Source organism: Corvus brachyrhynchos, unplaced genomic scaffold (assembly GCF_000691975.1).
Source record: "Corvus brachyrhynchos isolate BGI_N302 unplaced genomic scaffold, ASM69197v1 scaffold450, whole genome shotgun sequence".
In the NCBI taxonomy this organism is placed as follows: domain Eukaryota; kingdom Metazoa; phylum Chordata; class Aves; order Passeriformes; family Corvidae; genus Corvus; species Corvus brachyrhynchos.
The window spans coordinates 422387-435494 of NW_008235749.1; the positions used below are offsets into that span (position 1 = coordinate 422387).

The 13108-nt window shown below is 41.6% G+C and overlaps 1 protein-coding gene across 19 annotated transcripts in view; it reads right to left on the bottom strand.

Moving 5' to 3' along the window:
• The window catches only part of GIGYF2 (GRB10 interacting GYF protein 2), a 75365-nt gene that overhangs the window by 7186 nt on the left and 55071 nt on the right, over positions 1-13108 (bottom strand). For 11 of the 19 annotated variants that reach the window (XM_017726184.1, XM_017726175.1, XM_017726152.1 and 8 more), the window contains 11 exons: positions 12656-12846; positions 11767-11926; positions 9694-9860; positions 9225-9313; positions 8123-8230; positions 7476-7573; positions 6874-6974; positions 5928-6089; positions 3996-4097; positions 1060-1218; positions 69-260 (listed from right to left, as the gene is read on the bottom strand). In XM_017726184.1, the coding sequence (XP_017581673.1) occupies positions 69-260; positions 1060-1218; positions 3996-4097; positions 5928-6089; positions 6874-6974; positions 7476-7573; positions 8123-8230; positions 9225-9313; positions 9694-9860; positions 11767-11926; positions 12656-12846 (1529 nt within the window). The remainder of the gene's footprint in view (positions 1-68; positions 261-1059; positions 1219-3995; positions 4098-5927; positions 6090-6873; positions 6975-7475; positions 7574-8122; positions 8231-9224; positions 9314-9693; positions 9861-11766; positions 11927-12655; positions 12847-13108) is intronic. The other 8 variants (XM_017726205.1, XM_017726221.1, XM_017726252.1 and 5 more) reach the window with 3 other exon arrangements.

Below are 13108 nucleotides of genomic sequence, written 5' to 3' on the forward strand. Positions count from 1 at the left end.
TTCCCATGCTAGGCTGAGAGGAAGTTAAACTGCAGAAACCTTCAACCTTCATTTTAACTGCAGGTTACCTTCATTTGTGCAAGTTGCTGCTGTTGCTGCTGCTGCTGCTCCTTCTGGCGCTGGAGTTCCAGCTCCTTGCGCTTCCTCTCCTCCTCCTCCAGCCGCTGCCGGGCCGCCTCCTCCTCCATGCGCAGCCGGCTCTCCTCCAGCCGCCGCTGAGCTTCCTCCTCTTCACGTGCCCATTTGGCAGCCTCCTCTTCCTTCCCAGGACACAGAAAGGAATAAAGTCTAAGGAGACTTCGCAGAATTTAAAACACTCTTAACTCTGTGGTACTGATATTCTGACACCTGTTATCTGTAAACTGTGCTGTTTGGGTTGTCCATTTAACTTTACATTTCTCAGGCAAGAAAGCCCAGTAGTACAGCCTATATTACCTAAAAAAAAGTTTACCATTGCTCCACCAAGGAACCTGGAAGAGAATGACATCTCCTTAATTCATACCAGCTAATTTCTTACTACTTTCCTTCTAGTAGATACACACCTTTCAGTCTGAGCTTCTGCCTGCTTATACTACTTACAGTACTGCCACACTTTCAGGGGAATAAAACTTGGCAGAAGTAACAGGATAGAAGAGACAGGTGACAAAGGTGGCATTGCACAGGAAGACTGCCAAAACTGATCATCTCAGATGACACTGAAGATAACAAAGTAAAGGCCCAGAGAGTGCTAATTCAAAATGAACTCTTGTTCTGGTACTGTACTCTGCCTCAGAAAGGAGTACAAATACCATGCTGCAAAGCCATTCCTAAGGCTCAAACGTGCAGGGAGACCACTCACTCCACCCAAATCTCTTTACCTAAGGCATATTGGATTCTGAATGTTTTGTCTGAAGTCAGGATACAAGCAAACAACCTTTTCACTCACATGATACTATCTACAAGCTCTGCCTTCCTTGACTGAAACTGATGGTCTCTCAAGCACTGGTGCAAGTTTCAAAGCCTGTTTGTTGTGGCAGCCTCCATAACTAAACACAGGAGGTCCCTTTTGCCATTTTTCACCTGTTTACGAATTAACTCCTCTCGCTGGCGTCTTTCCTCCTCCTCTCTTCTTCTCTCCTCCAATCTCCTAAGTGCTTCCTCCTGTTGTTGCCTCTCCTCTTCCTCCCGCTGCCGCCTTAGTGCAATTTCCTGCTCTCGTTGTCGCCTCAGGGCCTCTTCCTAGAGTTGGGAACAAAATGTCAGCCTATAAATGCCATTTTATCAACAAACCACATCAGAACACAGATTACAGCACTGTCTGGCCAAATGAGTAGCCTCAAGAAAAGCTCCCTAGCTCCAAACTAAGCTCTACCAAAACATTGCATTAAGCACAACAAACCCACATGTTAACAAATATTTTTGATGCAATGTGCATCTCCTACATAAATTATTTTAGTGAAAAAATAAACAGAAGAAATAATTGCCTATCTTTGGTTTTAAGAAGAATGGTGTCGAGAATGACAACAAAGGGTGAGACTCCTTTTTCCACTATGCAGCACTAGCAGTACTTGAACATTAGATCTATAAATATTTTAATGTGTGGGTATCATGAATTCCTTTCTTGGGGGGCTGTCAGCTATAAGTTGGAAGCTTTTCCTACTTACAGGAGTTTCTGAACACTGACTGTTCAAGAGCACTACACAACTCAAAACCACATCTCCAGACACCAGAAAGAAGCTGCAGCAGCCCAATGCACTTAAGGACAGTGTTACTTTTGAAGTCTCAAGGGCTTTGACTGGGAGCTCCCTATACTATTTAAATACTACAAGTAACAACAGATCTCTTAAGGGCTTTGATTTTGGGCTATCAGTAAATTATTTAAATAGTTTCCAATAAATTATGTTTTGTTTTCCAAGTAGTAAAATTATTTGCTCAACTCAAAAATTAAACATCAGCACCCTTTCCTATCAACATGAACAGACGTTTTTCCATTCTGCTACTTGGGTTTTTTTGAAGAACGGGGACAAGCAGCTTCCTGTGTATTGTTAAATGGGATCCCACCTGAGGACCTCTTCCACCAGTTCTGACTTTCCCTTGCATAAGAAAGCCTTAGTTTTTGCAGCCTTTTCTGACCTTTGATTGTCCAGCAACTGAGTTAAGGCCACCCTACTTTTCGCCCCATTCTGTTGTCTCTTTCTGACTTACCTACAAGCTCAACCTGAAGATCTTGATTTTTGGACAAGAACTTTTTTAGGCTTTTATAATTTTATATTTTCCTTTAGAAATGACCAGTACCGCAATCATACTCCTACAAGTTTTTTATAAGCAATACATTAATCACAGGATGACGGGGGACTAATTGTGCAGCATGGATGTAAACTCTGGTAAATCAAGGAAGTTAATTGTGAAAACTAAGACCCTTGTATTCAATCTGACACCAAAGCTTCAGGTATACACAGCCCAGATAAACTGCACTGGGGTTCCCTAAACAACTGCACTGGGTTTTTCTCTGACAATGAACTTCAGATGCCTGCAACAAAACTGTCAGTAGACAGAAAATCTTTTATAAGCAATCCCATGGCACTGAACAGCTGCTGGCTGCAAGCCAACAATTCACTCATACTCCTGAATATCACTTAAGTGGTTTGGTGCTAGATGTAAGTGCAGTAAGTGGTTTTCTTCCACTAGCTGGACATAGAACAATAGTCTGAGATTCATTTTCTCATTAATCAAATCAGCTTTAAGTGTAACACATACCACCTGAACCATTTTTGAAATTTGGGTCTGTAACTATATTAACTGGACACATGCAGTCAAGTCACAGTAATCAAGTGTCCCCAGTACAAGTGCTGAAAAATTTCTGCTTGCTATGTCTTTTATTGAAAAGGCTACTGAGTAGGCCAGAGGTGCCAGTCTCTTGTTTGCCTGGAGACCACAGAGCAGGATCTCAGCTCAGGAGTCCTTACTGCCAGCCAGGCTGGGAGCTCTCACTGACACAGTACGTGGGAGAGATGAGCAGAGTCACCGAGTCCTCCTGTGGGACAGCACTTCAGTGACATCTCTGCCCTACTCTCCCCTTGGGAAACGAGGCTAGAATTGCCATTAAGAAAGCTGCATGGATCTCCTTCTTGCTCAGGCTCGCCAGGAGAGACACTGTTGAATGACAGCAATAAAAGACTTCTCTCCCCTACAGAACTAAAGATGAACAGTTGTACTGACACGAGGACAAAAAACCCTGTAAGATATGAAAAGCTGGGAACCACAGCCTTTTTTCTGACTCTTCACAGCTATAAAAAAGGTTGTCTTAATGTTTACTTCTGTATCTGCTTTTGTTTGAGCATGTGACCAAAACCATTCAAAGCTCCAGCTTTCTGCCACTGACTGGTATGGGAAACAATCAATCCTTTGGCTCTTAGTGTTCCCATGTTCCTAGATTCCTGCTCCAAGATATTCCCAGTGTTTTTTAGCATCTTTCTTAATAATTGTTTTCAAACATAGACATCTTGCTGTACAGACAGCTTATTTGCGATCTTTTAAAACATCTGTAATATTACCCCCAAAAAAATCCTTAAGCAGCAATCCCCAGTTCAATAGACTCTGGATTTTCAAATAAAACAGAGAATTTTTTGCAGTTAGTGACACCTGCAATTCTGCTTGTCTATGTTACTAGGGCTCACAAATCTTTTTGCTCGCCTCCTTGAAACAGGTATTTTAAAGGGAGCATTAAAGACATAATTCAGAGAAAACAATTATTAGCTGGTTATTAAACCTCAAATTTTGTTCCTGAAAGGAATCAATTATTACAAAATAGAAGATACCAGACCAGAGACAAAAACAAAATACAGGAGCTACACAAGCTGGGCATTACTGTTTGCAATTCTACAGTGCAAAGTAATTGATGAAAACTGTGAACAGAACTGAATTCAACATTTGGTATGACATTTCATCCTACAGAATTGAATTTCTATCAGTTATTTTTTTATTTAGAATTCACCATCAACAGCATATTTACTAACCTTATATACTAGTCTTTTATGCAGTATTACATCAAAAGCCTTCCTGAAGTCCAGGCAGATTAAGTCTACTGCTTCACCCCTCTCAGCTCTCACTGTCATCTCCTCAAAAGAAGTTAATCAAATTTGTTAAGCATCATCTCCTCTGCATAAATCCATGCTAATAAATCAGTTCATCCCTGTTTCTACAATGCCTTCCAGTACAGAAGTCAGATTCAAATATTAGACCAGTTTCTTTTTTAAAATACAGAATACAATGTTAGTTTCTCTTTCCAGAGAAGCGCTTAAACGCTTTGTTATCTTTTCAAGATATTACTGCTCAGAATTAAGCATTGTGGCAATTATTGCATTGGTAATGAACTAAGATACTTGCTGTTACTGCTTTTCAACCCCGTTCTGCTTCCTTCGTGTAAATAGTTACTTCCCCATGGCATCTCAGAATGGGAGAGTCAGACTGTTTACTCTACAAATCCAAAGTGAACAACAAAACTTTGGAATTTAACAGACATTGTTATACACAGAGGCAAAACTGTTAGAGTGAAAAGAAACAATGCAACTCTACTTGAAGCCAGCACAGGCGACGCACATTGAGTTACCAGGTGATCAGCTGAAAAATGAGTTCTTGTTATTGAACCAGATCTAAAGCAATCTATCTCAAAAGGTAAACTTTTAAGCGTATTACTGCTTCAGTCCTAGTTTGACCTCAAGTGGAGGATCCTTTTCCACCGTACAGCACAATGACTTCCTGCACACAAAGTAGATACGCTGAAGCAAGGAGCCACTTATTTGCAGACTTGATTCCAAAAGATACCATGAAAGTTATCTACGTCATACTGTGCCAATTAAAATAGATCTTCTGTGACAAAACCCAAACCCTGAGTGAACTGAGATCTACAACGAAATTCCAAACAAAAGTAGAGGTTCTAGAGGCTTCCTCTGAAGTGTCTGATCCTTAAAGCAGGAACACCCTTTACGACTGCCTACCTAAGCTCATAAGAAATACTATAAAGGACAGAATTATTGAGTACTTTTGCCTATTATTCATGTGGTACTTTTCAGGACAGTTACTGACTAACTCCTTAGTGAACAAGCTCAGCCTTGTGCTTGCCCTTATCCTTCACACATGGAGTGAAAACTTTAACTTTCACTGTCTTTCCCTGCTGCAACACTTAAGGAACAACTACATTTTCTTCCATACAGAATTCAGAAGTAAGTGCTAAAAATGCCAAACTAACAATGTCTCCATTTTGTATTCTTGGAAGATTAAGCACATACTACAATTCCTACATTCATTCTGCTACCGCAACACTGACCACATAATTGTTTTTAAGAAATATGCTTGACCAAACTACATCCTTTCCTTTCCCAAGCATCAACTCAAGTAAAAAAGCTGACAGACTATTACCCGGATAATAATTTATTCCAAAAAATAATTTACTAAGTTAAAAAAAAAAAAAAAACAACAAGGAAAAAATAAGCTGAATGTCACATCACTTTTTGTCCACTATAGCCCTCTACCTCTTATTCATTTAAAACAGCTGCTCAAGCTCCATCTACTCCAGAACATATCTTCATAGAACACTGGACTGCATAAATGGCAAATAAAGATTAAAACATGCAGTAACTAACTAACTAAAGTCTAACATTGACACTAAAAAGTTGAGAAGGGATATTCCACATGGAATAAAGGCCTTGTGCTCACAAACAGAAACCTATCTTAAAGAGAAGCATCAAAGCCCATTTCTCAGGTTGCAGTTTGGGCTCTTAAAAAAAATCAGGAACAGAAGAATCATAATTTAATATACTCACATGAAAAATATTAAAACTGTCTTCATACACACCTACCAAAGATTAATTGGACCCCACAGGATTCTTAAAGTGAGTTTTATAAAGTATTATAATTAATTAGAGATTAACTACATTGAGGAAACTCACTTGCTTCCTGCGGGCCAGTTCTTCTTCTTCCCGTCGTTTCCTCTCATCTTCCTGCTGCCTCCTAAGTAGCTCTTCTTGTTGCCTCCGAAGCTCCTCCTGCCTTTTCCTCTCCTCTTCCTCTCGTTTGGCCCTCATTTCCACTTCTCTCCTCTCTTGCTCTAGCTACAATTCACATAAAACTATACTCAGATGCAGGTAACGTATTCCTACACCATTTCTTAGGGCAACTCTGCTGAAATTATAGTAACAGCTTAACAGATGAAGCCTCAGAGATGCTCTCCCTCAATTGCAATTTTACCTATCAGCTGGCTGCCTACTGGGGTCAGATTCCTGAAACAGTCTAGAACAATTTTGGACAATTTCTGTTTGTAACAAACACCAGTTCTCTAGTCAGTCTTTCTACATCAGCTCCTCAAAATACCCTCTAACTTTGGAAGCGAGTACTGAGTTGCTTTGCAGTCATCATAAAATAGTAATTTTCAGGAAAGGTACAGAGTCATACAGGTTCAAAGTCACAAAAATAATTTAATACTAGAGTACCTGTGGAATAACCCTGGCAAATAGGACTCTTATGATTCCCCAAACCAGTTCCAGTGAAAATCACAACAATTAAGAGAACTACCTGGTCCCAACTCAGGGCTTGGCCTGACAGCTCATGATGATCTCAGTTTAAAACAGAGGTGGCTAGTGAAGAGTTTTAATCACAAATGTAGAACACGACCGCTATTTCAGAGGTCAGTAGTACCTCCACAGCAATGGTTTCCAAACAGCAGTCCACAAGGAATTCGTAACTTGTTTTTATAACCCCTATTCTCTTTATGGTGTTTTCCATGAAAACCTAGTCAAAGTCATCCATTGAAGAGCTCGGTCTTCCATTGGCTCAAGAACCACAATTACATTGCAGAAGAGCAATCCCAACTTCTTACAGTACAAAACAGTTTCTGACCTTTGCAGCTTTGGCCTTCTCGAGTTGCTGAAGTTGTTCTAGAGCTGGTCCCTGAGCTGCAGTATCAATGGGCAGATCCCAGACACTGCTTCCTTCCCAGACTAGACAGTGAAGAAAACAAACATTGACAAGCAAAAATAAGCACATGAACAAAACGTAACTGAAATGGGAGAATCTTGGGTATGCTGTTACTACGTTTCAGGAACTCAAATAACGTTAACACTTCCACCTTCGTCAGTAGAGGGCCACCTTGTCTTCCTGCAGAACAAGGCTCGTCCATGACTGAAGGAAGGCTGGGTTTCCTAAGAAATTCTACAGAAGAACCAGCTATTCCAACTCCTCCTCCCATCACAGCAGAACACCCTTAAACAGAACAATCCCTTCAGAGCTAGACTTCCCATGAGCACTGGAAAAATTACCGTATTCTTCACCACTCTCAAATGGAACTTATATAGTGCAAGGCAAAGCAGGCTGATCCAGTTAAACATCATGATGCAAAAATAACTTCCCCTTGTGTCAAAAAGGGAAGGATCATGTCAAAGATGCCGACTCTTAATGCATGGACTTTTCCCAAGAGACCTGACCCAGGCTAGGCACCTTACCTGTAGGCTGTGAAGCTGACTGAAGTTCCCATATTGAGCCAGTGTCCGGCACTGACACAGACCTTGTAACAGGTGGCATCATGTTCTGTTCAGATATTCTGTAATACCAATAGGAAGAGTCAGCACGCCACTTCCAGGGAGGGGAGTGCTCTGAACACGCATGAGATTCAGTAACTTGTAACACACTGCTTTCCTTTCACACCTCTATTTAAAACAAAAATATGATAGGACAACACTAGTTGCTTGCAGAGTTCTTGCTGATCTCGCCCCTGCTGCTAAGTCAAGGGCTAAGCTACAGTTTTGCATTTGCTGCTTAGAGGCCAGTTTGAGGAACAAGCATCCTACAGTACTGCAGAACAGGCAAAGCCCCTCTGTGACCAGCACAACACAGCTGCCAGACAGTTACAGTTTCAACTCTTAATTTCCATAAACACTCTCTAAGGCAAAGGCTACATATGTAAAGAAGTACTCCATATCCTGAAACTGTTTCCTGTCATTCTGATACATACTCATATTCTCATTACCATCTTTAAAATACGTAATCCTAAAATATGAGCAAACTTAACTAGGACAGACAGCTGACAAGATGGAATTATTGTTGTATACAAACTAGAGTACAGGAAGAACAGAAGTCTGGGCTAGCTCACCTCATCTTCAGGGCCTGGAACTGTTGCAGGAGAATAGCGAGCTGCTGCTGCTGCTGGGATGAGAGGGCTGCCTTCTGCTGCTGAGCCAGCATCTGTGCATACTGTTGTCTTCAAAAGAGAAGCAGACAAATGGTATTTGTTCACTTATGCCCAAGTTGCAGAGAGATTCATGCTCTGGGACTAATGCCCACTGACCCATATAACATACATGCTAAATACTAGAGGAAACCACAGAACCGGAGCTTGGCAAGAATCAAAATGTAAGAATACAGCCAGCTGGCTCACATGAGCAGAACCAGACTTCTCTTCACCCTCAGCTATGTCACCTGGCTATTACTGCCCCATGTTTCTCTTGTAAGCTGTACAACACTGCTTTCCTTTTTTGTCTAAATTCCGTAACGTTAGCTCAAATTAATCTGGTTTTGACCACTGCCCACCTACAATCAGTCTCTCCCCCAGTATGTCAAGGCATTGCCTAGTACAGGAGCAGGCTCTTGCTTCAATCATAAGCTGACAATCAGTATTGAAAAACTGTAATCATGACACATGCTTTCAGGTTCCCCTAAACAAGCAGTCTGACTGCTTTCTTTCCTCCAAGCTGCTGCAAAACAAGCTGTCAGGAACTGGCCATAACTGAACAACTGACAGCTTTGGCAAAATGGATGACAAACTGCTTTGCCCAGCAGGGCATTCCACTGATCTTCAGAGAGCTGAGCAAGCAGACTAAAGGTAAGTTCTGCCTTCTCCATCTCCAGTTCCAAAGATGTGTAGCCTTCCCCTGACATCACAACATCTGAAGGTTGTTACTAGGACACCTGGGATCCAGTCTGACCGTAACAGCTACCTATAAAGCAGGTCTCACCAAAGTAGCAATGTGTAACACTGAAAAGGACTCTGAAAAGTGAGCCTGGGGCAGCCGCACTGCCCTAATCCCATAGACTACCAACATCTCTGGTGTTTGTGGAAGCAGCTATGGCTGTTGGAAGTGAAGCACTCCCAGCCCCACTGCCCAAGGAAACAATGACAAGCAGCTGAACCCAGATGACTAAAAAGGCAGAGCAGAACAGAGCCACTGGAAGATCTCTGGGACAGGAAGTCTTACTGTATTAAAAGATGCTGATACTGGAGGTGCTGCATTTGGATCAGAGCCAACTCTTGTTGTCTAGTCAGTCGCTCTTGGTCCAGCTCGCCCTACGTATAGGGATAAAAAATTCTTTTTCAATAACATATATACTAGGAGTAGTAGATTGCAAATGCAAGAAATGTAAAAGTTGTATTTTGACCAGAAAAAAAAAAAAAAAGGAAAAAACCTAGACCAAGATGAAGATTTACAAAGCCTGTGAAATACACAGCACCCTTACTTATCACAGGACCCAGCCTCCCAGCCACAAACCTGGCAAACCAAACATTTTTAAATTACATTTCTTTTCTACTCTTGCAAAAGTAATCTAACACCAAGTTCAACTTTGGTGCTCGGAACACCTGCAATTCCAAGACAGAGTAGACACCTAAATAATTAAGTTCCCACTTGTTTGAGGACTGTTTGAATACTGTAACTACCACATAATTACCAGATGCGGAAGCGGTGCTGGGCCTGGAGTGAAGGGAACCCTGCCCCACATTTTCATGATGTCTCCAAGTGGCTGGAAAGTCTCATCACAGGCTCTCTTCACCAACAGCGACATCGTGAAGTATCCAGCCTGGAACCACTCTGCCATCTCCTGATTACTGAATGGACCTGAAATCACATCAACCAACACATGTTGTGGGGAAGGGGAAGCAAGGCCAGATTCAGCATGCTGGAAACAAGGAGCTGGCTTTGGTCACACAGTGCCCAGCACCAGGCACTCCTCACCCACTCGTAGGGACACTGCTCATCCAAGGCTGGAGTGTCCATGCACATCTCCACAGGGGCTACAGCACTGCCCCACAGTCACAGGAAAAGTGCATTATGGCTTTCACCTTGCTTTGGAGGGAGACAGGTCAGCTCTGGGGTGAAAGGCAAGCAACCACAGTGGTGTGGGGCTTGGTCCAGCTAATTCCCCTGCTGTCCTCCAGCAGCACTCACTGCTTCAGGCTCACAGCAGCTGCAGCTTCCACTCTGGAGCTCAGCAGTACCTGCTGGCTGACCGTGCTCGAACCGTTAAGTGCTGCTTTCCCCACTGCACAGATAATTAAACAATCTTAGCCTGCTTCAACTCTTGCCTTCAAATCAGAGGAACTCTCATGTTTTACACAAGTTTTGCTTCTGGAACTTAGCAGATTAACAGATCCACGTCTGAGTGAACAACTACATTTTTTAGGATAATGAGGATCCAGTTTCTTTCCTTTGTAAAAATCTACACTTTTCCTTCTCTTCCTCTTTTTTCTGAGAAAGACTTCAGTCATTCCTTTCAAAGGAGGGCTTCCATACTAATTTTACATATTCAAATAGATGTAAAACCAGTATTAAAAATATTATTTAACCAAGTAAGAACCACATAAATAAGTTTCACAAAAACATCTTCTGAAAAGCAGGAATATTCAGCAACCCTTGCCTTCTGTATAAGGAGTAACTCTAGAAGGCAATTCCTCCTAGAGAATATGAAACCACAAGAGGCTATCCCCAAGAAGAAAAAATTATATGAAGTGTTTACTTTTTGACAACATATTTGAGGAAGTACCTAATCCAACAACAAAAATATTTAGATCACCCAGCAATAAACACCCAGCAGTGACTGACATATACTGAGCAAATAGAAGCACTTCATGGTTAACATTCTTTAAACTTGAAGGGGTGAGAAGAAAACCCTAAAGATGTGCAATACCTGCAGACAAGAGATTGGCACAGATCTCACAAACAACACCCCCACCAATCCTATCTGGAGTTCACAGCTGAGAAGTCATTCACACTACACAGTGTGAAGTACAGCAAGGAAGAAATACACTGTTTAACTGCACTTTCGGGAAGTAGATAAGCAGCTGCTAAAACAGAGCCCTAGGACCTCCAAAAGAAAAGTGCCTTCTGAAAGCAAAGATGCAAATATCTATATGAAAGGCCTGCTCCAAATTTCATTGAAAAAGAAAAAAAATTCTTAAGCAAAAACTGAAAGCAGGAAACAGTTCCTATCTGTTATATGAACAAACAGTGCACCGGCTGCAAGCACAATTTAAACAGATTCTGCACAAGCACTGGCTGGTGGAAACTTGATTCCTCTTCTCTTTCCCCTCAATTCTAAACAAACCACCCTCCCTGACTACTCCACATCATCAGGCTGAGTCTAGAAAACTAATTTCACGGTTTCTTGTGGATTCTTCACAACAAGCTACTTCAGTGGTCACGTTCTTTGTTTGTTTCCACTGTTATCTGGAAATCTGAGTAACGACTGGCATGTAAAACAGGCTTTAGTCTAACCTAATTTACAGAAACATAAAATGATGGCAAACCTCAGCCATGATAAAGCATAGTTCTGGATGTTAGGCCTGCTGAGCTCATGGGGGCAGTGATGAGTTGAAGATATATTCAAAACCTAATTCTAGAATGGTAAATTCCCTGTGCTGCTTCTGTTAAAAACAAGCGCCAGCATCTCTTGGTGGTAATTCTGTGAAGACCTCTTTAACAATTCCAGGAAACAAAAGAGGAAGTGTAAATGGCACAGACCTACCCTGAATTTCTCCTTGTGGATCTTTGTAGTACCACTTCTGCATGGCTTCATGGAACAACGGCATAGAGGAACCCTTTGCTCTGTGCTCTTGAATTTTTGCTGCTAGTCTTTCATCATCAAGGGCACTGTCCTGCAGATATGCCACCATTTTTTCTGCTTGCTGCAGGAGACATCAAAACCAGCAAGAAATAAGAGAGTTAGATGGGGGCTTACAGATTTGAAAATGTGTGTGTCAAATACAACCACCTTGTGCTACCCAGTGCTCCAGAGTGTACCAGGAATGACAGGCAGCCCCAGGACAGGAGTGACTGCTACACAAACCTGGGGCTCTGTCTACCATGCTGGCAGAATCCTGAACAAGCACAGCTCACCTGCTTAAGAAAAGCTTTAGAACAACTTGCCAAGGAGGTCCCAACACAGTACCAGAGTGAAAAATAAAACAGGCATGGGAGCATGAGCACAAAGAAGGCTCTACATCTCAGCCGCCACCACACTTTCATCAACAAGTCTTGTGCTTCACTTATGGGATTTTTGGTTGCGGTTTTGCTTGTTTGATGGTTTGTTTGTTTAGGGGTTTTAACAGACACACATAATTTCTCAAGGCAAATCATATGCAACTTGACAGTGGCCATAAGCACTATGGTCTCCAGCTCTTTAACACAGGGTATAGCATCCTGATCCATAAAAAGACAAAAGCTTGAACTTTTGGCAAAAAAAAAAAAAAAAAAAAAAAAAAAAAAAAAAAAAAAAAAAAAAGAAGCAGCTTTCGGTATTGTGGAGTGTAAAGTTTCAGCTGCATTTCTGATTTTATTGACTTCAAGTATTTTTTGCATTCCACATTCCTCCAGTCTCACTACTGTCAACAACAAAGGAATTTGAGAAATTTTACCTGCTCTAGGTGTTTGAGGCCCTCTTCATCATCTGGGTCAGCGGGAATGTTGCACATGCCTGGAGCAGCTGTGACAGGTGTTTGAACTGGCCGCAGAACAGGATTTGAATTGGAAACAGGAGGAGAAAGATGAGCAGAAGCAGCTGTGTCTGCAGAAATCTGTGGCAAAGGTTGAGCAAGAGAAGCCAAATCTAAAGAAAAATGTTGAAGTTAGTTCATTATCTTTAACATAAATGACAATTACTTTTAAGAACTTAATGCAGAGAATATTCAACGGCTCAAACTTAGCACCAAAGCAAAAGCATTTTCAGATCTTCCTGAAAGTACTGTTTACAGCACAGGCACCCAACCTAACTTCAAGAAACGAACAGTTTAGTTCTATCAGTGCAGAACTCGGCAGATTTCAGCATATCCCATTTCCTGGCCACACACATTTCTCCATAAAACTCTGCT